The sequence below is a fragment of the Anarhichas minor genome, unplaced genomic scaffold (genome assembly GCF_050575085.1).
Source record: "Anarhichas minor isolate MPS153535 unplaced genomic scaffold, ASM5057508v1 ptg000022l, whole genome shotgun sequence".
Taxonomy (NCBI): Eukaryota; Metazoa; Chordata; class Actinopteri; order Perciformes; family Anarhichadidae; genus Anarhichas; species Anarhichas minor.
Window position 1 is genome coordinate 1937113 of NW_027466468.1, and position 22660 is coordinate 1959772.

A 22660-nucleotide genomic window follows, 5' to 3' on the forward strand; every position below is an offset into this window, starting at 1 on the left:
CAGGCCAAGCATTGTTGCCATTGGGAGAAAGAGACCAAGAGCTCTTGTAGTCAAAGGTAATTATCTCCTCCTGTCGCCCACTATGGATGCCTGCTAACTCGTGATTGGTCGCCCGTGGGTCTGTGGAGAAGCTCGGCTCTTCTGATAGCGACAGTGGAGCGTCGGTGCACTGCAGAGACAGAGTGACCGGACAAGTCATTCATCTATGCAAATGCCAGCCAAGACATGACCACCACCGTACACACACATCCAAGTTACATTAGGCTCTTAATTATCAGCCCTGTACCCCCTGTGAGGTGTGCGTGTGTGAAAATCTGTGAATATGAGGTTGCGTGCATGAATCTTTTGTCTGCATTTATCTTGGAATACTTTCAGTGGAGGTTATAGTTGAAAGAAATAAAGGCACTACATGGGCTGAGCATGAATACACAAGTCAAAGTACAGAATAATTTAATATTTTAAGTGTGATTGATTTTTTTTAAAGCTGGATCATACCAGCGATATCGGTGTAAATATCCCCACATCTTCAGTAATAAGCTCAGCAGAACTCTACACACTCTACTACTACTGCCTTAGGCCTGAAATGAAACCCAATTTAATCTTGCTCTTGTTTTGTTTTTTAATTCAGTAATCCAAAACAAGGTCAAAAAGCCTTTCATTTCTGGTATGGTTGGACTCAAGCAAGCTACTTAATGTGTAATATTTTATGACTGTTTAACATGTCTATTCATACACTGTAATAAAATGACCACATCAGATTTGTATCTATTAGAAACAGTTACATTTTCAACTTGGTATTAATAAAAAGTAATTTAATACATTTTCATTTTACCAGCTCCTCATACGAAGGACCATATGTGCTTTTCTCCACATAACCATAGTGTTTAACTACCTCTGTCAACCACTGATTTCCATTTCATTCCATTTCTTTAATCATTTCTTTGGGGTAATGCTTTACACACCTTTAAACACAAATCTATAAGTTCAAGAAAATACATTGATACTAATGCAATTAAATAATCAGTTGTAGTAATAATAATGCAATTATTTGTAGCGAAACATTTGCTGTTATTTTATATTGTGTTTTTGATGGTTCAATTACTTTCTTCTGTCACAAGCCAAATATAGCAGAGACTGCTGTACAAATACATTCTCGTAATTGAAAGCACAAAGTGTTTAATTGTTGTTTAAAAAAAATTAATTATTATTGAAATATAGATAATTGAAGGGGTTTATATGCATACTGATCTTAAGCAGTGCTACTCCATATTCTCTCTTATATCTGGGACCAGTAAACTGTTGCCAGGGATTCAAATATTCCAGGTGTAATTTTATTTCAATTAAATACTGTAAATCTAAATGAGCTAACGCTAACACTGCAAGAAACTGCTCATCAACGTCCCCCGGTAATAACAGCATACAGTTTCTCTCTCAAAATGTTTGCTGCATAGCTGAGTTTGGTTGAAATGACTTTGTTGGTGTCCCTCTCGTCCAGGTTTACCTGCTTCATGTAGTCAAAAACACAATCAAATCGAAAAAGACCACATTTACACACATACATACACACACACACACTCACACACAGTGAAGATAACTGCAAAATGTATACTGGTCACTCGTATCAACTACGGCAATGGCAGAAATCATCAAAACAAAGCTTCACTTGTAGCTGAAAAGACCCTTTCGCAACCATGATGCAGCTTGATCTCGTTTGATGGCAGACGGTTCAGAAAGACTGGGGGAAATCTCAACAACTAAGAACTAGTATGGTGAGATTAAAATATGTCAACTACAAAACAGTAATAAATAATTATCACTATTAGTCATTATTGAAAAAACTCACACAAACCAGCACATTTACTGTTTTTTTTTAAGGGTGCAACAAGGACACCTTTCGAGAACACCATCTTGTTAAAATAATACTACAAAGTTGATGGTCTTCAATGAGTGTTCTCCAGTGGTATCTCCAGCTAATGATCCACAGCAATACGACTCTATGCGTCCAACAAACTGGCTGAGTTTAAGATTTATAATCTGTGGGCTTTTGTGAAACATCCAGATGACAAAGTATGTTACCTTTGTAAAACTGTAGGAGCTCAGGAAAACAAAATACTTCTCAAATCACCAATAACTCACTACAAAGCGCTTTAAATGACACAGTTGTGACTTTGACTCTGTATTTTTTAGGCACTGGAGTGTTTGCCAGATAGTGAAGACATAGCCATCTCTTCTCTTGAGAGCACCTCTAACAGCTCACACATTATCTTCTGTGGGTTTTATCTTGAGACATGATAATATGCTTCCCTTAATGATCACCCCCTTTGCTATAGTTCATCAACATTGGGGGTGTCGGTATGTGACGTCTTGTCTGCTGTTGGTGGAGGGTTTAGATGTAGTCACAGTGGAGGTTTAGAGGCTGCAGAGAAGAGGCTTTTAGCACATGGACAACTTTCACTTAGACTGCTAGTTTACATCGATTAAAGTTAATGCACCACTAGAAACGACATTACCGCATCCATTTTCAGATAACATTAGCATTATTTATTGATTTAACTACACCGTATCGGCATTTTAAGCCATTTGTTAATAATTAAAGTGACATCACGAAAGCAAGCGGAGTACTGAGAATATTGGCAAAAGTATTTAACAGCTTTTTTGGCAAGTAAGACATGTTTTCCAATACATTATCAAACGAAATTGTGACAGATAATGATGCTATTGGAGCTTCTCCAATGTGAGGACTTGCTTGTTGTTCAACATATCTCTTTGGGCTTTTGTAACTTGCATGAGCCATTTTTAAATGTCTGATGCATGTAATATTTGACATTTTTTGTACTGGCAAATATAACAGATTTATTGATTGACAAAGAAAAAAAACAGAAGTTGCGGCTAAGTCTTTAAACTCACGGTAAGATTTACCAAACACAATCAAAATGAAAATGACATGTAATTAAAAGTTGAACTATGCATATATATGGTGCATATATACCCTTAGGATTACTTTCTTTCCTCAAGTAATGTATCTCCTGGAGTGAGCAGGTTAACTCTAAAAACACACATGCACTAAAATAAATAAATAAATATAATTATGGCATGATTCAGGGTAACAGCCACAGTGTGTTCCATGGTTGTTACAATAACAGTCAGAAACCAAACTATTTACCGATCTTTTTTCTACAGCAGGAGATAGTAGTAGGTAGTAGGATGCAACTTGATATTAAATAGGAAGTGAGTATAAGACTTTTCCCTTCCAAAAAGTTTATTATAGGTATAATCTTAAACGATTATATTTTACTACAATCAACTGTAACTTTATTTAAAATTTACACAATACATGTTAATAACCCATTAACTAGACTTATCTCTATGTTTGCTGAGAGAGAGACACAAGTACACACGTCTTTTGGCACCAGCTTTGAAAAAAACCCAAATAAATATATACTGTATGTATATATATTTTAAAAAGTCCTCCTCCAGAAGGTGCAACAAATTTAAGCTGTTTACTGTAAAAACATGAAATAATAATTACAACAATTTTAATGGATGAAATGGAAATAGATGAACAAAGAGATAATCAACATCTGTATGTAGAGAAACAATCGTGGCCATCTGCATCTATCCATCCATTCATCTATCAGGAACTAATTATACTTCGATAGTTAGCACACTACCAAATAGGATAACTACTGTACCCAGAATGCTTTGCTTAAAATGGCTAATTTGTTGGACGGAAGTGATGTGGCGTTTACTGTTCCCACGTAACTTCGAGCTCCCAACAATTTCAGACGTGTTAAAATCCGTGAAGATCAGTCACTCATTTTGAACGAAATTGTCAAAATAGACAAATATCAGTTTCCCTTTTTTAGTAATATTTGTAAAATAAGGCGACAGCTATTTAGTGCGGCAGTGGTGCAATAAAGTGGATAAAACTGCACTTCCGCAAAATTGATCACTTTTATCCCCAACTGACGACACACATTTTGGCAAAATGCACTTTGCTCAGTAAACATACCACCTCAAAAACTCAATACCATACAAAATGTTGCTATTCTCAGCATTTCCTTCCAGATTGTGGTTTCTATGCGGTGTGATATAATGTGAGCTCAGTGAGTGATGCATTGTCCGAGGGTTCAGGAAGGCATCACAAGGTAAACGGTAGGAATGTTGTTTGGGTGTTGAAATGTCCTAAAAGGGGAGAAGAGGATCGATCATCATGAATGAATATATCGATCTACGTTCACCGTAAATTGAAATTATGTCCCATCCCCTTCGATTGCTCTATTTTGCAGAGCTAGCCACGGAAGCTAACGGTTATGTTTTGACAGCTATGCTTGTTTGTATTACGATAGAAGCTAACAGTGGCTAGCTAGCTTACTAACCAGCTTTTTAACAGCTAGCTACACAAACAACAAGCCGAGTAACGTTACGTTACTTCAGAAGAGCAACCGTTTCTTCAAGGTAACGTTAGTTCATGTAAGTGTAGCTTTAATGTATCTACAATTGAAATACCTTTAAAGTAACGTTAACCTTAAGTCAAGGTTTTATGACAATTTAGCTAACACTAGTCACATTTGCACAGCTGGCGTTACTGTTAGCGAGCTAGTTAACTGTCTTATCAAAACCACAGCAGCGATAACGTTTTACTGACGTAATGCTAAACAGGCTAGCCATTTCTCAGAAGCATTGATAAAGCCGACTTATTATGGACTAGCCGAATTGCTACGTGCTGTTTGCCCCGTGTAGCATTAACTTCAGAGCGTATTTCTATAAATTGATATAAATAATTGGGAAAAAATTAACAAATGTCCCCATGGGGATGAATACAGTATATATCTATCAATGCATATAACGTTATAGCATTCATGCTAAAGCTTTATCAGTAATTGTACACATTAACTACTTTGATTTAATTGTCTTCGAGTGTTGGCACAGCATTGAAAAGACCTGTCAATACATTTGGGACTGATACCAGTGGTCCCAGTCCTGTTTTGAATTATACTTATGGGACTGTGCCTTTGTTTACATCTGGATCACAGGTTGTTCCTTTAAGTCATGCGAATGCTTATTGCTTATGGTAGCCTTAAGTTGTATAGCTGATTGATTTGAAATGGGAATATCTGGTGAACACATTTAAATGAAGTGATGCTAAAAACCTGTATAGCAGAGGTGGAGTGCCCCAGACCTTGAGGTTTAAGGCTTCCTGGCAGTTAAAGTGGGCAGTGCCACCTCCTACCACTGCACATTAATGCTAGCTAAGTGTTGGCTAAGTAAGACAGTAGTCCACCTATGGCAGGACGTCGTGTGCATGTCAATAAGCCTTAAAAGCATCAACTCCAATCAATCTGCTTTAAAAGCAACGACTCCCATCAATGAGCTTTACCGTCGCTCTCCATGAGCTTTAGTTGTCCGGAAGTTTTCCTGTAAGTGCTCAAAGTAGGCAAGGATCTGTTGATCTACATTATTTTAGACGTGGGTGTGTTTCTATATTTTGGAAAGCTTCCATTTATGTTTAGCTACTTATCTAGGTGACACGCATTCCTCCCCTTTTAACCTATGTTGTGAATAGATAAGCATTCTCAATTGTGTTGACATGTACTCTGTGGTGTCTCAGACCTGCTGTCTTGGTGTTCTCACTTGTGTTTGTCTCTGCTTAACCTACAGGTCATGCATGCAGCCGGGCCTCTAGCCTGCGCTTTGTACCATCCCAGCCATTGAGCCAGTGTCCTTCCAGTAGGTTGAGGCTCTTCCTCCCTCTAGCCTCTGTTTCTCCCCACTGCCCCCATCAGCCCCAGAGTTCCCTATGTTAACCCTCTTGAGCATGTTTTACTATATCTGTCTGCGGCGACGCTCCAGGAGTGGGACTCGAGGCGAGGCTCTTACCAGTCGGAGGGCCGTTGAGTCCGGCCAGCGTGCGGTGTTACCGGTCAGTGTGGAGGTGGAGCAGTATACCAAGGAGGTTCTGGACTTTAGCTCTCACTATGGCAGTGAGAATAGCATGTCCTACACCATGTGGAACCTGGCCGGGGTACCCAATGTCTACCCCAGCTCAGGGGACTTCACTCAGACGGCTGTATTCAGAGCTTATGGGACGTGGTGGGAACAATGTGCCAGTGCTCCGCCACCTTTCCGTCGCACCCCGAAAGGCTTCCACAGCCAGGATTATATTGAACTGGGTTTCGAGGAGCCTGTCTACCCTACAGCAGTGGATGTGCTTGAGACTTATTACCCTGGAACCATTGTTCAGATTCTGGCCTGCTCTCACAACCCCTTCTCCCAGAACCCACCAACTGATGTCAGGTAAAGACAACCATCAATCTAAGAAACCATCATCAGTGATTCTCCTCAGTGCTCCAATAGAATGCTGAGTTCAAGGTTCATTTATTGTCATTCTACAACACAGAGTTGCCCAACGAAATGCAAAAAAACACAACACAAAACATGTTTTTATGGTGGAGTACAGAGGATGTCTAGAGGAGTCGAGGGTGCTTTCACACCTGTAGTTGGGTTCATTAGGTCCGAACCAATGGACAAAACGAAACATTGTTGCATTTTGGTTCTGATCCGGTTTCCTGTTCACACTGCCTTTTGACAAACAAACCACGAGGAGTAAACATGAGTTGATTAGACAGTTTTTAACGATCGTCACCCTTCATCATCAGGGCCCGCACGTGGAATTCAACTTCCCGTGACTGACACGAGTTTATGCAGCACTTTAACCATTCTGATATACTTGTGTTCTTTGGTGTCACAAAGAAATAACTAAACATTATTAGTATTATTAAACTGCAAATGGCCCACATGTTATGAATAACGACTAGCAGATAGAGACAGCTGCCCCTTTGCGTGCGCCCAGATGACGAACGTTACGCGTGTTACTGTGAGATCGCTGTCGCACTCTTTTTAATGAACTGACGAAGTACACAGGGTCAGATCCAAGCACTGCTGTTCTAACTGCTTTTGACCTATTAATCAGGGAAAAAAACCCACGCTGACATGTTGATTCGCATAAATAGGTTATATACATGGCCTTATACAGATCAATTATTGACAAAGACCCAACTTTTCACGCCGTCTCGATTCTGTTGTAGGTTCTCAGGGTTTGATTGGCGGTTTTCACACCAGCCCAAACTAACTAGACTATCCAACCGGGGTGAAAACATGCCCAACCAGGAAAGAACCTGCTCTGCAGTCTGTTGTTGATTAACACTAAGAAAATCATGCAATGCAAGCAGGTACGCACAGCTATGAAGTGGAAACTTGAACCCTGGACACATTACTAGCCTTATTTGAATTATTATTTATTACTTGCATTGTTATGCTCTTACAAATTGATACCTGACATTTGTATTCTTTATGTGTGTTTTCTAAAACGCATAAGTGCTCTATAAATAATGTGTATGGCTACTTTTGGAACCACAGTGTCCCAGCAGAGCACTAAATTGTCTGCTATCTTAACAGTGAAATCAAAAGGTGCAAATGCTAGCCTGAAATGTTAGTGATAACCGTCAAAAGAGAACACTATAATGCACTTTCCAATCAAACATAGGAAAGCAACAGCAAAAGCTAATATCTGGAAGGTGAACACGAGTCAGTGTGTGATGAGAAAGAGGAATTTGATTGATAAACAGCTTCTGATGACCCTGTGAGGTGCTGCAGAAAATAAGCACCGGGAACGTGTACAGAAGGTCATTACTTTAGTGGAACCAACCTCATCAAATCAAGTGAAGTTCAGAAGTTACACATTTGTGACTCTGTCTGGCAGAGGCACACTGTGTAACAAGCCTTGAGGTGCATATTCACACACAGCACGGAAATGAATCCAAATCCCAATTCATCCTAAACCGTAGTTTGTGAAATTGTGCCAAATGTTATTATTCCACAGAGGACTAAAGAGTTAAGTAACTGACTGTATTTTTAGCCGGATTCATGGGCACAGCTGAGTTTTCCAAGAAAATAAGGGTTTGTATTCTAATATGTTTTTGAACATGTATTAAAGGAATTGTCTGTAAACTCATCTCTTCTTTTAAAATCACAGGGCATGCAGAAACTGATTGTTGGACAGTCATACAATTATAGTTAACTCCAGTTCCTTGTGTGATTTAGAAACAGAATAATAAAAAAAGATCCTGTATTTTTGAAACTTTGCTGGCATGGCTTGTTGTTTGTCTGGCACCATAACCGTCTGCTTATGTGGCACTGAGCAGGAATGCAAGGTCATCATCCTACATAGAAATTATTTTCGAATGTGATCGGCTGGTCTGGTGTCCTTGGAGAGAGCCTCGTTAAGAGTACGGATTTGTAACCAGTGTCAATGTGAACATAATGGGACCTTTACCAGTTGCCAAAAAATCTGATGGTCTATTTGTATCCATAACCACAATAATACCATAACCAAGGTATAACTTGTATCTTCTGTAAGTAAGCAGTTTGGAAAACAGGACGGCGCTAAAAATATTTCATCACTCCTCATCAACCGTCTTTGATGAGTCTGTGAAGTTGTGAATGCGGCGTGGTGTTGTCCAATGGCAAAGCTTTTCTTCACAGTGGCCATTGTACATTGGATTCAGAGCGTGAGGCACAAAAAACAAGCTTAGGAACACTGGAACAGCAGGTGAAGATGTGAGACTAAAGTCAGGGAATGCCATTATTGATTATGATCGGATGTTATTAGCCTTATAAAAGCATCGTAGTGACACTGTTGAGTTAAATAGATGACTGCGAGTCCACAAACAAAACCGTCTTCTAGGCCTGATTCCAGGCTTTACAGTACAACTTTTTCTTCTGTCCAGGTGGGAGGTGCTGTGGTCGGGGGAGCCCACCAAGGTGCTGACACCCCAGGCACGTCAGTTTTCCCCAAACATCAAGCACATCAACTTCCCCACCAACCTGCTGCGTCTGGAGGTCAACAGCTCTCTGCTGGACTACTACACCGAGCTGGACGCTGTAATCCTGCGCGGGGTGAAAGAGAGGCCGATGCTGGCCCTCTATAAGATGCCGCTCATCGACATAAATGACCTGAGTGACAGCGATGAGGAGCTGTCTGATGTGGGGGGTCCATTCAAGCAACAGAGGACAGGCAACGGCTACTTTGACAAACTGCCCTATGAGGTGATTACAGACCTTAATGATGTGTACAATGAATCACTCGGGGTAAAAAAAAAAAGTAGATGCACACAAGTTTTTCTTTATAAGAATGTTTTTTCACCAATTGACCCCTGTAATCCCTTTGCTGTATTTTGAGAAGTATGGAGGTCCCATCACACTACTGGCACCCACATTTGTAGTAGTGGATGTTATTAAAGGCAAGTTATGTTTACATTCAGCGTTGCTCATCAAAGCTCACTGTGTGTGTATGTTTGAGTTCTAACAAACCCGTTGGATGCTTTTCCTTCCTCGTAAGTCATTTGAGAAGCTCGTGTTTTTAAGTAGAGATCCACTGAGCTATCTGCTGCCGATCAAAACCAGAAGGTTTTCACCTGGTCGGCCATGAGCGGTGAATCAGTTTCACGTTTCCGATTTTTCTTTTTGCCCGTCAAAGCCGCCACATCATAGTTTTACGTCAGCACACGGCGGCACAGACCCTGCCTGTGTCGGTGAGCAAAGAAGACATGAAGTTCACAATTTGTCACTACTGCAAGTCCAATACAAACCGAGGTGGAAACACCTCACAACTTAATTAGTCACATTATATTGTAATTCATTTCCATGCATGCTGTTCAAGGTATCTGCAGCTCTTTTGCCGACAGCATGGAGCTAAATCGCTAACATTAGCGGATGTTACATTGACGTGCATGGCGCGTTCCCACTGTCCTCCGCTATCACGTGTCCCAATGTAATCTCGTAATATGTAGTTTTTGGCGAGGAACTTGAATGAAAACAGTTGTTTGAAGGAGATGTTTTCACGGCAATGTTTAACTTATTAGCAGTAGCTCTAAGCAGCTTATAATACATAATTAATAATAATATTGCCAAGATTCATTTTTAATAAAAGCAAGTATTTAAATACAAATACAAAATGTATTTCCGAATCATTTGAATTGCGAGTTTTCTGCAAATAGCCACTGCAAATGATAACAAAGTAAAAGTCACTGACTCTGGAGGTTGACATTATTTTTCGGGACAGTTCTGGGATGGTGGTAAACAAGGAGTTGTCTGGAGCCTTGCTGTCAATTCTAGTTCTTGGAAAGGAAATTGGTATCGACGGGTCAGACTTTTATAAAGTTGGAAATCAGAATTGGGCCAGAAAATGGTAAGTTCTGCATCGTTTCCATCCATGTTTACGGGTTTTGGTCTTCCTCTTCTGGTGGCATTTTACTGCCACCTGTAGATCAGTGGAATAGTGTGGGAAAACCATTGGGACCCACTCATATAAACACACTGCTCCACAGCACTACTAGGGGTCAAAAACTCCTAGCCAGTGCCAGTTAATATCAAGTGTCTGGGTGCTTTTTGCATTAAAGTATGAAAAGGAGCAACTTGAATTTCATCGCATAATGATATTAGTAGGAACATTACAAATGTACAGATGGATAAATCACAACTGTATGCTAATTACAAGGCAGAATATTAAATATTTACACTACCAACAGCAAAAAGACAGACGTGCTCGGGCGTCAACATGTCTGCGTGACAATAACAATAAAGGGTAACTAGTATTTTTCAACCTGCACACTATTTTCACATGTTTTTGTGTCTATGTGACTAATCGGCCCAACAAATTTTGAAATTGTTGATTATGATCACAACTTACAAGAGTGTGTATATGTACGTTGTATGAACAAGTATTCCACACAAGCACATGAACATTGTGGCTTGGACCCATTTCTGACACGTGATCTCATATGCAGTCACGGACACGGAGTCATTTTCATGCCACGCAGACGTATCATGTTGCTTCAAAACACCGGCAGTATGCTTGATATTCCGTCTCTTATCTCTGCCCCAAACCGCTGCCATTAACAGCAGTCTTCACAACCGCCGTGTGCTTGTTTCAGAAACACAATATAGCTATTATCTGTCAGCCGATACCCGCTTGAACAGCGTGTATTGTTAATTCACTGCAACACACACTTACACGAGCACAGTCGTCCTCTCTCTTTGAGAGGCGCATGAACACGGTGCAAAATTAGCCGGCTCACCTCTCCACTGATGCTGCTATCAGTGCTTTGTGTCCCAGATAAACACTATTTTGATCTGTCTGACAGAGGGGACGCTATTAACATTCTCCAGACTGCTCTGGTATCCTCTGTTCTCTAATGTTTTACTCTTCTGTATTTTGCTTTGCTTTCTGCTACGTTTTCCTACCAGACCTAACAGTCTTGTGTTTTGTCTGTCCTCTTTTCTTTTGTTGCCTTTCCCCCCCTCCTCCCCCTTATCTTCCTTTCTCCTCTCTTACCCCTTCTCCCCATCTTCCGTCCGTAGCTCATTCAGCTGATACTGAGCCACCTGACCCTGCCAGACCTCTGCCGTCTGGCCCAGAGCTGTAAGCTGCTGCACCAGCACTGCTGCGACCCGCTGCAGTACACCCAGCTGAGTCTGCAGCCCTACTGGGGCCGGCTGAGTGACGCCTCCTTGGGACACCTGCAGGGCCGCTGCACCCTCCTCCAGAGGCTCAACCTGTCCTGGACCGGCAACCGCGGAGCTCTCACCCTGACCGGCTTCAGCAGGTCAGGCTGTCAGCGGGCTAGAGAACAGGGACATGACCTTGGAAAACTTGCAAATAGTCACAAGCATTTGTTTTGAGGGAGGGACATGCTGAGACAAAGAAACGGATTGAAACTTCTTTCTTTAATTCATGGCAAAAAGAAAGTAAGAGATCAAAGGACGCGGGCCTTATTGTAGGTTGCTGATGTGTGATGCATTTGTTCCTCTCTACGTGCTCTCATGCATTTCCCTCTCCATCTATTCTCCCCCTCAGCTTCATGAAGAGCTGTGGTCTCAGCCTCGGCTGCCTGGAGCTGTCCTGCTGCCACTTCCTGAACGAGGCCTGTCTGGAGGTCGTCTCTCAGACTTGTTCTGGGCTGCAGGAGCTCAACCTGTCGTCCTGCGACCGCCTCCACCCGCAGGCCTTCGCACACATCTCGAAACTAACACGCCTCCGCAGGCTGGTGCTCTATCGGACCAAGATAGAGGTAGGCACGGTCAACAGTGTGTCTGAAAAACCAAAATCCCGTCCAAATTGGCTCATGATGTGTTTGTGTCCCAAATGGCTGCCCTGGTAGGTTGTAGTTTTAAGGTTGCTTGGTTACCTTTTTTCGACAAGGCTACATTTGTTTTTATGACGATAAGCAAACTTCATCTGCTGTGATATGGTTGAAAGTCAGCAATTTTAACAGTGGTGTTGGAAGTTTTTTTTGAGGTTTGATTTTGCTTTGTTTGTTATCTACTGTGGCAATTAATGTAGATAGAGTACATCTACCAGGTACTGTACCTCCATCCACTGTAACAACTCTGATGTAAGTTGGTCGAGAGCACAAGAAGCAAAAAATCATCACAAGACAGTAATAAAGATCAGATGCTAGGCTAATTAGCATACAGAGGGATAAATCACATCTGTATGTTAATTGCAGCCTTTTTTATCTGCGACTGTTTAGAACAAAACTGTTTCTGCTCGGTAGCTTGCATGAGTTCTGGTGAACCAAGAAACGTAAGCATGTCTCCAGTAAAATAATGTAAGCCTAGTCGTAACAGACTGGTTTCCAACCTTTTTTAAGCTTTCGAGCCTTTACAGTCGAGTGATGTCTACTCACAACCCCTTTGCCACAGGTTGCACACAGTTGGTCTTTGAGCTGTGAGCAGTTCAACCAAAGACTGATGTTCCCTTTTCAGATTGTTTCACTTTGATATTTTTTTTTACGTCCTGGAGATTTTATCAAAGAACAAATAAAGAGGAGAAGAAATGTTTTGATTCTTCATTCATATCAAGTGAATCATCTCAAGACCCTTCAGACTTGTGTTGTTCCCTGCATGTTGAATAGCTTCAGCAACAAGAAAATAGTTTATAGTTAATGTTTGACTTTTAGAAACCCTGCCCTAAAGTTGGACTAATGATCTCCCCATGCTGCTTATTTGATGACAAGTGTTGTAGGTTGGGCGTAGCGCATTCCATGTTGTTGTCTTTTGAGATGAACCGAGTCAACTCTGAACCAAAGGGGGGGTCTTAAAGACGCGTACTGCATGCGTGTGTTCAGGTTCATGCCTGCCTTTCGTGTGAAAACAGCTGTATTGTGTTTTGGTGTTACACCTCAGCGTTTCTCCGGCATTCGTCATGTTTCAGAGCGCCGTGGTGGGCAGGAGGCCGTGTAGAGTTTCTGCGGTGGAGCCAGGCAGCGTGCTGCAGGTTGTTTATACCTGGGCAGACAGAGCGAGCTGTGTGTGTCTGGTTGAGGCCCTGACATCTCAGCTGTCATTACCCTGTCACTGCTCTAATTAAATGGCTAGCTCGCCCCGGAGAGAGACGTTTATAAAGATGCCAGCGACAGACTCGAGCACACACACACACACACAAAAGGCTTTCGCTTTCATGTCTGACACTTTCGCCTGCCACTGAGGTACATGTGTTGGCAGTTCCCATGTCTCTATCCTAGCTGCAGTGCCACTGGAGAGGTCTCTGTCCTCACGATGCTCGACTCTGTGAGGAGACGTAACAACTAGCTGTTGGGCCGTATTACATGTCTTTAAATACAATAAGCGTTATCAGAGTGCCCCAGGCAGCAGACAGGAAGTCACTTAGGAGGAACTCTGGATGACATGACTGGATCTGTTACTGTTATTTAAACACATATTGGTTAGTATTTGAATGTATACATTTTTGATCCACACTGGGATGTCTGGGAGTTTGTTTGTTGGTGAGCTGTTAAATACCATCAGTTGTTTAAATTAAGTCTTTTCTGTGTTGTTCCATTGTTCCCTGATTTGTTGTGATGTCCTGATTTGCAAGCAGTAGGTCCTTAGATATAAAAATTGTACCAAACTGAAGGAGAAATAAAATGACAACTCTGCATCTTTCTTGTCTTTCTCATTGTTGTCCTCTGCAGCAAACGGCGATTCTGAGCATCCTGACTTTCTGCATAGAGCTGAAACACCTCAACCTAGGGAGCTGTGTGAGGGTGAGCACGTACACGCACAAACACACACACACAGGAAGAAGTCCAAATAAAGCACAGTCTGTGGTCTGTTAACTACAAAACCATCCAAAAGATGCCAGAGACACCAGTAGTGTAGCTGAACATAAAGACTGGAATCAAGGGAGCCTGGCTCCATTCAAAGGTAACAAGATCTGCCTACCAGCAACTCTAAAGCTCACCAAGTAACATGTTATATTTTGTTTGTTAAATTTATACAAAAGTGTAAAGCAAACAGCAAATCTTCATTTTTACACTTTGTTTTTTGTACAAATTGAACGAACAAGATGTAAAGTGGCATTTGGAGTTGTAGGGGTGCTGGTCGGTGGATTTTGGCTAGTTGGTTCAAGTCTTAATGCTAAGCTAACCTCATAGACTGGTGGCTGTGGCCTTATGTTGAAGAGATGGATGTGAGAGCGTATTGATCGTCTCATCTAACTTTCTGCCAGAAAGAGAATGCATGAATCTCCCATAAATGTCAAACTGCTCTTTTTAATGATTTTATTCTGGACAGACAAATATGTTGACATTAAAATATAGCATCATGTTTAATATCATACATTAATTAGAATAAATATGACATTATAGTAAATATCCAGTGTATCATGGCGATAATGGTGGCGCAGATTTTTCTAAAAGATCATTTAAAAAGAAGGGAAAATTCACCCCAAACATATTGTCCTCATTCATTTTCCTCTAATTTGCAAACTCACACGGTCTCTGACTGATTGAGTGACTCGGTAACTCACCCACTCACTTTGTCATTAGCCTAAGCTGACGGATATTTGATGCAGATTAATATGTAGCATGTGAGAAAAGCCGAAAGGAAATTCCAAATTTCAGTACAGTTTCTTCTTTTGCTCTTTCTTAGGGTATAAATGTCATAATGTGGAACTAGAAAGGTGCACTTAATGCAGCAGCAGCGTGCCTCTGCATACCTGTGTGTACTGGTAGTTCCGTTAGCTGTCCGCCAAACACACCGCAAACTCTTATCCCCCTACTGTGGGAGCAGATGGGAGATTCGGAGATGCTCTGCATTCTGTTACGCCTTGTGGGATCTGGCTGCTGCTGTTGCATGTGCGTTAGCATGTCGAATATGTTTCTATTCACATAACCTACAAGAATGGAGCAATGCCGACGCACCATCCTTGTCTTGTACACAACTCTCTCTCCATTCCTGTTGTAGCTGACTGGGAACCCACAGGCGGGTCTGCGCTCGTCATACTGTGACCGACTCGCATGCTATCCGCTCGTTGTGCTAACGGCGTACGGCTAAAAGTTTGTGAGCTTTTGGTTCAGCGTTGTGTGCATTAATCCGCATCCCATGTACCGGACTGTGACCCCCCCCCCCCCCCCCCCCCCCCCCTGTGCCATGACTGTTCGGTATGAATACATCAACCATTACAGCCCTAATTTACAAATCATGTGCTCTAAATCAATTGCAGCTTTGAGGAGGCTGCTGCAGGGTTGCATACTTTGAGGTTCCGTTTTAAAGCTGATGTTAACCCTCAAAAGGCCCTCCATGAAACAATAAACAGACTGTTGCTCTGCAAACGTTGCATACGATGGAGAGGGTGTGAATAGTTTTTAACTGCTGCCTGTCTACTGCAGATTGAGGACTATGATGTTGTGGCCAGTATGCTGGCCGCTCGCTGTCGCTCACTCAGCTCGCTGGACCTGTGGCGCTGCAGAAACCTGACTGATCGAGGCCTGGCCGAGCTTGTCTCTGGCTGCAGGTAAGACTGACACATTATGCATGTAAACACTTCCATCCTGCAGCTGTAGACCACAGAGGCAAAGCAGAGCTTATCTGTTTTCAGTGTATTTCTATATTTAGTGGAGTGAGTCACCCCGGTGCTCTCCTGCATGGTCTATGGTTCCTCAGGATGCTGGAGGAGTTGGACCTGGGCTGGTGTCCCACGCTTCAGAGCAGCACAGGATGTTTCCAGCAGCTCGCCCGCAGCCTGCCACGCTTGCGCAAACTCTTCCTCACCGCCAACCGCACCATCTGCGACTCAGACGTAGACGAGCTGGCGGCCAGCTGCCCCTCACTGCAGCACCTCGACATACTGGGTAAGCTCTTACCTCACACATGTCTGGATGAATGTTGATGCATAGAAATGAGCCTGCTGATCGATGGTTCGCTGACAACCGAGAGGAAGACCAAGAAATAAATGTAGGTGCTTGTGGGTGAGGTGCGGTCCACAGCTGAACACAGTGTCGGTAGCACTCAGTGGGACCCTCTCTTCTGCGCTCCGGATGTAGGAAATGTGATGGGGAGACAGCGCTGATGAAATATTGATCAGAATTTGGCTTATGTCTATAACAGTTGATCAAAGATGTTTAAGTAATGTGTGATATGCAGTGAAAATAAATGTGTGAGTGCGATGCCTCTCACATTTAATGGCTTCAAATCACCCAGAGTTTCCGTACAAGTATGTTTTTATGGATCACAAATTTTGCATTATTGTTTTGTATTATGAAAAGCTCTTTGTAATCAATAACGGCTTCATATACTTTTTGTTATAGTACCAGTACCTCAGCAGTGTACTTCAGTACAGAACAGGAGGGAATGTATCTGGTTACTTTTATCTCTGACAGTAGTTTGGTAAAATGTAAAAACTCTCTCCAACTTTAAACTCAGTACTTTTACCTCCAAACTGTACTCAGCTGAAGTACTTCAGTACATTTATTTACTGTGAACTTGACATTAAACTGCAGTTCACTGTTTCACACTTCAGGTTCCGCTAAACAGAAACTCTCAGCCCTGCTGTGTGTTTAGCTCCATTAGCTCCATTAGCCAAAAACACTAACAGCTAATGACAGTAACTATAGTAACATTAAGAGGCGCTACGTTGTAGCCAACACTCGGTTCTGTGCAGTTTGTCATGTGCTAAGCAATTGATCCCCTTTCAGGCGTACGCCTGGCAGAGATAACAAGGGACTCTGTCAAAGAAGCATGGCAATGTGTTTGCATGTCATATGTGCGCTCTGTGTGTCTATGTTCCTTGACTTGTTTTCCCCCTGGCATTGAAGTTTAAGACAGGAATGAATATATTTTTCTTTTCCATTACCTATTTCTTACATAAAATTGCATTGGATCCCACATTCAGTTATTGTACATGTACGATCACTTATTCATACCACTCACTGATTACTTGTCCATACAAACTGATCTCTCTTCAGTGATGAAAGAAAACTCCGTTTTCTAAACGACTTGATTTATTTGTGATTTTGCATCGTCACCATCGAAGCATCGCGGTGCATTTGACGCGTCTGTGGCATAGCCCAAGTTTGCATTTGTGAATTTCTGAAAAACTCAAGTTTTCTGCAAACAGAAGCCTAAATAATATGAATGAAATACCGCTTACTAAGCAATGTTGCAGCAGCACCCCACCGCAGTAGCTGCTGTGCACAAACACTATGGTTCCAGTTGCGTAAGGTGATGGGCTTGGCAGCACAATAGCATGACAGTGTGTTATTCAGGCTGATTATGCTGATGTGTCAGTTGTGCTACAGTAGTTGGGTTGGTGTGTATGGGGGAGAGTAACTCGAGTGGTGCAAGGAATAAACATGAAGCTCATTATTTGGGTTTTGACTCTTTTATATGTAGAAGTAAGCGGTGCTTGAAGTGGGGGAAGAAAAACAAGCGGCAGTGTGTATCGGCTGGTTTCAGCAATCATCATCACATTCTTAATTTTGACAATAAAATAAAAGATACTAGGAGATGGTCGGAGGTCCTCTCCCAAAAAATCTGAAGGTTTATGACTTAAAACTATACAATTACACATTATTGTGGACCATTATTATAGGTTAATATAGATAAAGCTCAAAAAGCTTTAAGAAAAACTTGCTATAGTTAAATTATTATTTTACTATTTACACATATCACAGCCTTTGTCTGAACATTTCATTCTGCTGAACATGTTTGATTTGTAAAATCACATCCTGTAATATAGAGAAGAGTTTCATTAGTTTTCATAATTTATTTTTAGATAATTTACTTGCTTTATTACTTGCTCTTTCTCCCCTCTGTTCATGTTATGTTTTAATAATGTACCTTCTCGTCTAATGTTCAGGTACGCGGTTGGTGAGTGCCGCCTCACTGAAGAAACTCCTCCAGTCCTGTCCACGACTTCTGCTCCTGGACATCTCCTTCTGTTCGCAGATAGACATGCGGGTCGTCCAAGAGCTCTCCGGCCTCTTCCGCAATGTGGCCATCAAAAAGAGCTTCACTCAGTGACCCGAGCGTTGTCTCAGTCCGGATGAAGTAAGAGAGAAGTGCTCGCCCGCAGACACTGCCCCAAAGGGAATAAGTGGCAGGTCAGATGTTGGAGGAGATAGCTGGCCCGCCTCTGTATCACAGACAACATCTTCTTTTAGCGGTCTTACAGACCGCAGCAGTTGAAGTGGGTGAGGAGGTTATCTGGATTAACTGGCTGAACACAAACAATTACAGACTTCCAGTCACAGGATTATACAACGTGAGACTTTTTTGTTATTCTTTTTTTTAATTTTGGACACTTGAAATCAGGGTTGTTGCAGTAAAACGGCTTCATCTTCCCAGAATTGGAATCCCCACTTATGTATTGCCAAGCAACACTAGGCTAGGGAATAAGCCACTGGATGCAAAAACCGAAAACGTTTGTGAGCACTCCTCCCTTGATCATCTTATTAGGACAACGAGAAGGGTGTGAAACACGCCCTTATTGGAAAAAGTTTGAAAAGCAGCAGTAGGTTTTGTGTCAGCTGGTATTGTGATTAAAGATCCTTGGCCAGTGCCTTCTCAGAATGTGCAGCAATCATGCTGGCTGTTTTAATGCATGGGGGGGTCATTCTGAAGGCATCTGCCAACATCTGCCAACATCAAGCCAGTTTGATTAGATTATAAGAGATCATACTTGATGCTGGTGTGTTAAAGGTGAAGGCAAAGCCTTATTTCACACAGGGAACTGTGCGGACTCAACTCAAAACTTAGAGCAAATATCACAAGTTATTTGTTGCTGCAAACTGACTGAAGAATCATACATGTTGAACCTGAGATTCCCTGATCACGAGTTCTCATACGTATGTGAGAACTTGTGAAAAGCATTTGTTTTAATTTGCACATGTGCTATGAATAACATGAGTAGTAAAAACACCCAAGGCATAACATCAGCACAGGACTGGCTGATACATTTGAAATGCAAACTCTGAGAAGTTGAACAGCTTGACAGTCTGAAACCCAAAGATATAAAATAATAAATGATATAAAAGCGAGAAAAGAAGCAAAATTACTATTTTCTAAATTATCCCAAGTGTGCGCATAATTGTCAATTGACTAATCAATTAATCGACTAATCGTTTCAGGTCTAATTGTTAATGTCAACCAGATGATGCAACAAAGTCATTAATAAATCTTGTGATTGCACAATATGAGGACTTCTCCAACCACGATATATGTGTTGTCTACAGTATATATATATTTATAGATAAATTAGGAATGACTTTAATTTAGGTCGCGGCATGGTAAGAGCCTCCCTTATTGAACAAGTGATGCAAGACCTCCGTTAAACTTAACTTTCGACTTTTGTTGGATTAAATCTGTGGAGAAAGTCTCCAGATCTTAAGTAGCTGGTCCGGCTCAATTTCTGTTTAAATCTGCCCTTTGAACCTAACGGGGTGTTTAGAAGTGCCTTTCACACAGGACGCGGTTTGCACTGCGCTCTGCGCCGGGTTCAGCGCACATTGCGGCGCGATGCGCTGCGCCCACGCTTTGCTCGACATTGGACATAATGGGTTTCAGAGCGCAGTGGTGTTCTGTGTGAAAGGCCCTTTATTGTTTCGTTGGTTATGAAAGAGTCTTTTCAACAATGAACTCTGGCCAAGTAAGGACAAAAAAAAATACAAAATCAGGTCCGGTTTTTAGGTTGGCCAAGAAGATAATTGAATTGCTAATTGTGTTTGCTTAGCTTAGGTCATACCGAGCATTCTTTTGGTTAGGTATTCTTTGGGCTGTGTCATTTTAAGGGGATAATGAGTGAGTTTTGGCTCCAAAGATGAATAATTATGTTTGAAAGTCACCGGTTTCACAACGCTTTCCTGATGTTGCATGCTTTTCCTGTTGTCTGTCACTGGCGTTTGACTACAGCCACCTCCTTATGTATTTACCTACCAACACGAAGCTTCACCGATGTGAAGGAGTGCTGTGGATTCAGTGGGGGATATATGTGCAAACACTCTATGTGACCTCAGTATTTGTCCTGAAACTCAGGGGTTTTAATATTTCATCTGGTTTTAGTTTTTTTACATGTATTTAGCTCCAAAAGCCAGCAGAAGATCTTTACAGTCCGTAACGCCAGACTGAGTGAGCTGTGAGGTTGTGTGTAGTCAGTGTTGCTCTTAAACAACAAACACACATAGCACAGATGTAACTGAGACAAACGTTAGAGATTATTGTGGAATGTTGCTGTAATTGTATGATTGTGATTATTTAATTTGTGTAATATCTGAAGCCACAATAGCCACGTGGCAGAAGTGCTTGAAATGCATTTATTTTTTCTTTTCTTCTTTTCTTTGACGCACATGCTCCTGGTCAATATTTGTGCCTTATGCTCCTGTGTGAATGTGGTGTGATGTCCATGTGCTGTAGGTTGTAGTGAAGTGCTTTGCTTTTATGGCCTTCAACCAAAGTAGTGCGCAGACACCTGCTCTTTAATCCCACCACTATATTTGACCACTTTAAATGCCATATACTGTATATCTGCCATGGTAAGTATTATGCAAAATTATATTTATTTATACCTTCCTGTGTGATGTATAATGTTATTTAAACTATATTACGTTATCCTTATATACATAAACAGTACTACACATTTTGGGAAATACTGTTTTTGTTTTTTGACCCATATTAAGAGGAATATATCAATATAATCTGACATCATTCAGTACGTGTCCAGCCTAGCTGACCACAAAGACTGGAAACGGGGAAGCTGTTCGCTTAACTGGAGAGAAAACACGTTTCCCAACAAGAACAAAGTTCTCTTATATGTTGTTTGTTGAACACATGCAAAAAAAAAAAAAATGCAATTTGTTAAAAAGCTTTTAATTCATCCAGCATCGCAGAAGTTGGGAGAAGTAGAAGAAGTTAATATTGGCCAAACAGGTTGTGAACACAGAACACTGCAGTGAACGAAACACATGGTTTGTGATGATAGAATGTAACTAAGTAGGTCGGAAGCTGTTGGAAGCATATTTGTTTTCATTTGAGACCGTGCAGTTCAGCTACTGCTGATGACACAGAGGTCAAGTCCTGTTGGTATGTTAAGGGAGGGGGGGGGGGGGGACTTGGCCTTCTATGAGTAGAGTCAAATTACATAAAGTGGGTTTTCAAATGCTGATTCTGATATTTTTGAGAGTGTAAATCTTTAGATGTCTGCTTTTAGACAAAAAAAAAAAGTCAGTTTTGTGTTTCCCAGCAGAATGTTGGAGGAAGTTGAACTCATGAATCGATGTATTTCTAAAATACCGGCTACGGTCTTGATGCTATCAGTCTTCCTGCTTCCAGTCGTTGTGCTAACCATGCCCCAGATCGATGACTGTGCAAAATAGATATCAGCCTTCTAATCGGATTATTATGGGTTTGATGGGAAACCCCAAAATGCTGGACTGGCCCATTAAAATTACATTTATGTTTAAATTGATTTATTTTCAGTCTTGAGTTATGTTTTAAACAGCAATACCAGCCCCCCCCCCCCCCCCCCCTTTTTTTGTTGTGAAGGCCACATGTTTGAATGGACGGTCACTGTCTGCAGCTTGGTTCAACACCTCCCAATATCCGTCTTGCTTTAGCTCCCGACCTCGAGCGAGTGGGAGGGCTCTGCTTCTCTGTTATGAATCTGCATTCTCTCCTCTCCCGCCCCGGATGTGAGCTCAACCTTTGTGCCATTGGTAGGACATACAAATGTGCTCCCTGTGCTGCAGTATGAAAGCCACTGCTCTGTGAAAAGATTGTGCCTCTGTCATGATGAAACTGGGTGCTTCACTTTCACTAGATTTTAAATAAACTGAATGCTGATGACTGAACGAGCAGACTCTGTGTCTCTGTTGAATGTTTACGGCCCTCTGATCCTGTGAGGACATGGATACAATAAGAAATGTTAACGTGTCAACAAAGTGTCGACATTGCTAGAATTAAGTCGCTAATATCCCGTTACTCTTCAGTGAACAGTACGCCATCACCGACAAAAGAAAGGAAGATTGTGTTATTACTGTATCATGCTGAGGCGTTATAAGTAGCAGCCATTATTCAGGATGACTGACTGGATGGTAGTGGCGGAATGATCCTCTCTGCCATGTTACAGTCTATTAATACCACAGAGAGAAGTGACATTAGCTTGTCTTCTTAACGGCCTTTTAATGAATTGTTTATGCCTAGTTTAATGATGTATATTGTGGCCCTGTAATGTGCCCTAATGACGGAGAACGAGGCGGCCTCGGCTGAAGTATTAATTTGGACTGCCTCCCCTATGATTATTCCTCAGCCAACAACACCGCTG

General features: G+C 41.7%; 1 protein-coding gene and 1 long non-coding RNA gene across 6 annotated transcripts; one reads left to right on the plus strand and one right to left on the minus strand.

The window, feature by feature from the left end:
• Nucleotides 1-433: 433 nt before the first annotated feature.
• Nucleotides 434-5702, minus strand: LOC142955212 (uncharacterized). The gene is made up of 2 exons (XR_012955812.1): nucleotides 5381-5702; nucleotides 434-4185 (listed from the first exon to the last, which is right to left on the minus strand). It is a non-coding gene; the product is annotated as an uncharacterized LOC142955212 (long non-coding RNA).
• fbxl4 (F-box and leucine-rich repeat protein 4) lies at nucleotides 4012-22187 on the plus strand. Of its 5 annotated transcripts, none has more exons than XM_076096663.1 (9): nucleotides 4012-4148; nucleotides 5662-6297; nucleotides 8790-9108; nucleotides 11422-11666; nucleotides 11918-12131; nucleotides 14037-14108; nucleotides 15735-15859; nucleotides 16009-16196; nucleotides 18203-22187. In XM_076096663.1, exons 2-9 carry the CDS (start codon nucleotides 5801-5803, stop codon nucleotides 18364-18366), a joined length of 1824 nt encoding a protein of 607 aa, XP_075952778.1. In that variant the 5' UTR covers nucleotides 4012-4148; nucleotides 5662-5800; the 3' UTR covers nucleotides 18367-22187. The 5 variants fall into 5 exon arrangements, with proteins under 5 accessions (XP_075952778.1, XP_075952779.1, XP_075952775.1 ...); XM_076096664.1 differs by having other exon boundaries at nucleotides 4137-4155; XM_076096660.1 differs by lacking the exon at nucleotides 4012-4148 and adding an exon at nucleotides 4149-4242.
• Nucleotides 22188-22660: the final 473 nt, after the last annotated feature.

Excerpts from the sequence above, each read along its gene's own strand:
- fbxl4 (XM_076096663.1), top strand. The coding sequence starts at position 5,801 with ATGTTAACCCTCTTGAGCATGTTTTACTATATCTGTCTGCGGCGACGC. Across the intron at positions 6,298-8,789 it reads AACCCACCAACTGATGTCAG|GTGGGAGGTGCTGTGGTCGG; the intron begins GTAAAGACAACC and ends TCTTCTGTCCAG. Across the intron at positions 9,109-11,421 it reads TTGACAAACTGCCCTATGAG|CTCATTCAGCTGATACTGAG; the intron begins GTGATTACAGAC and ends TTCCGTCCGTAG.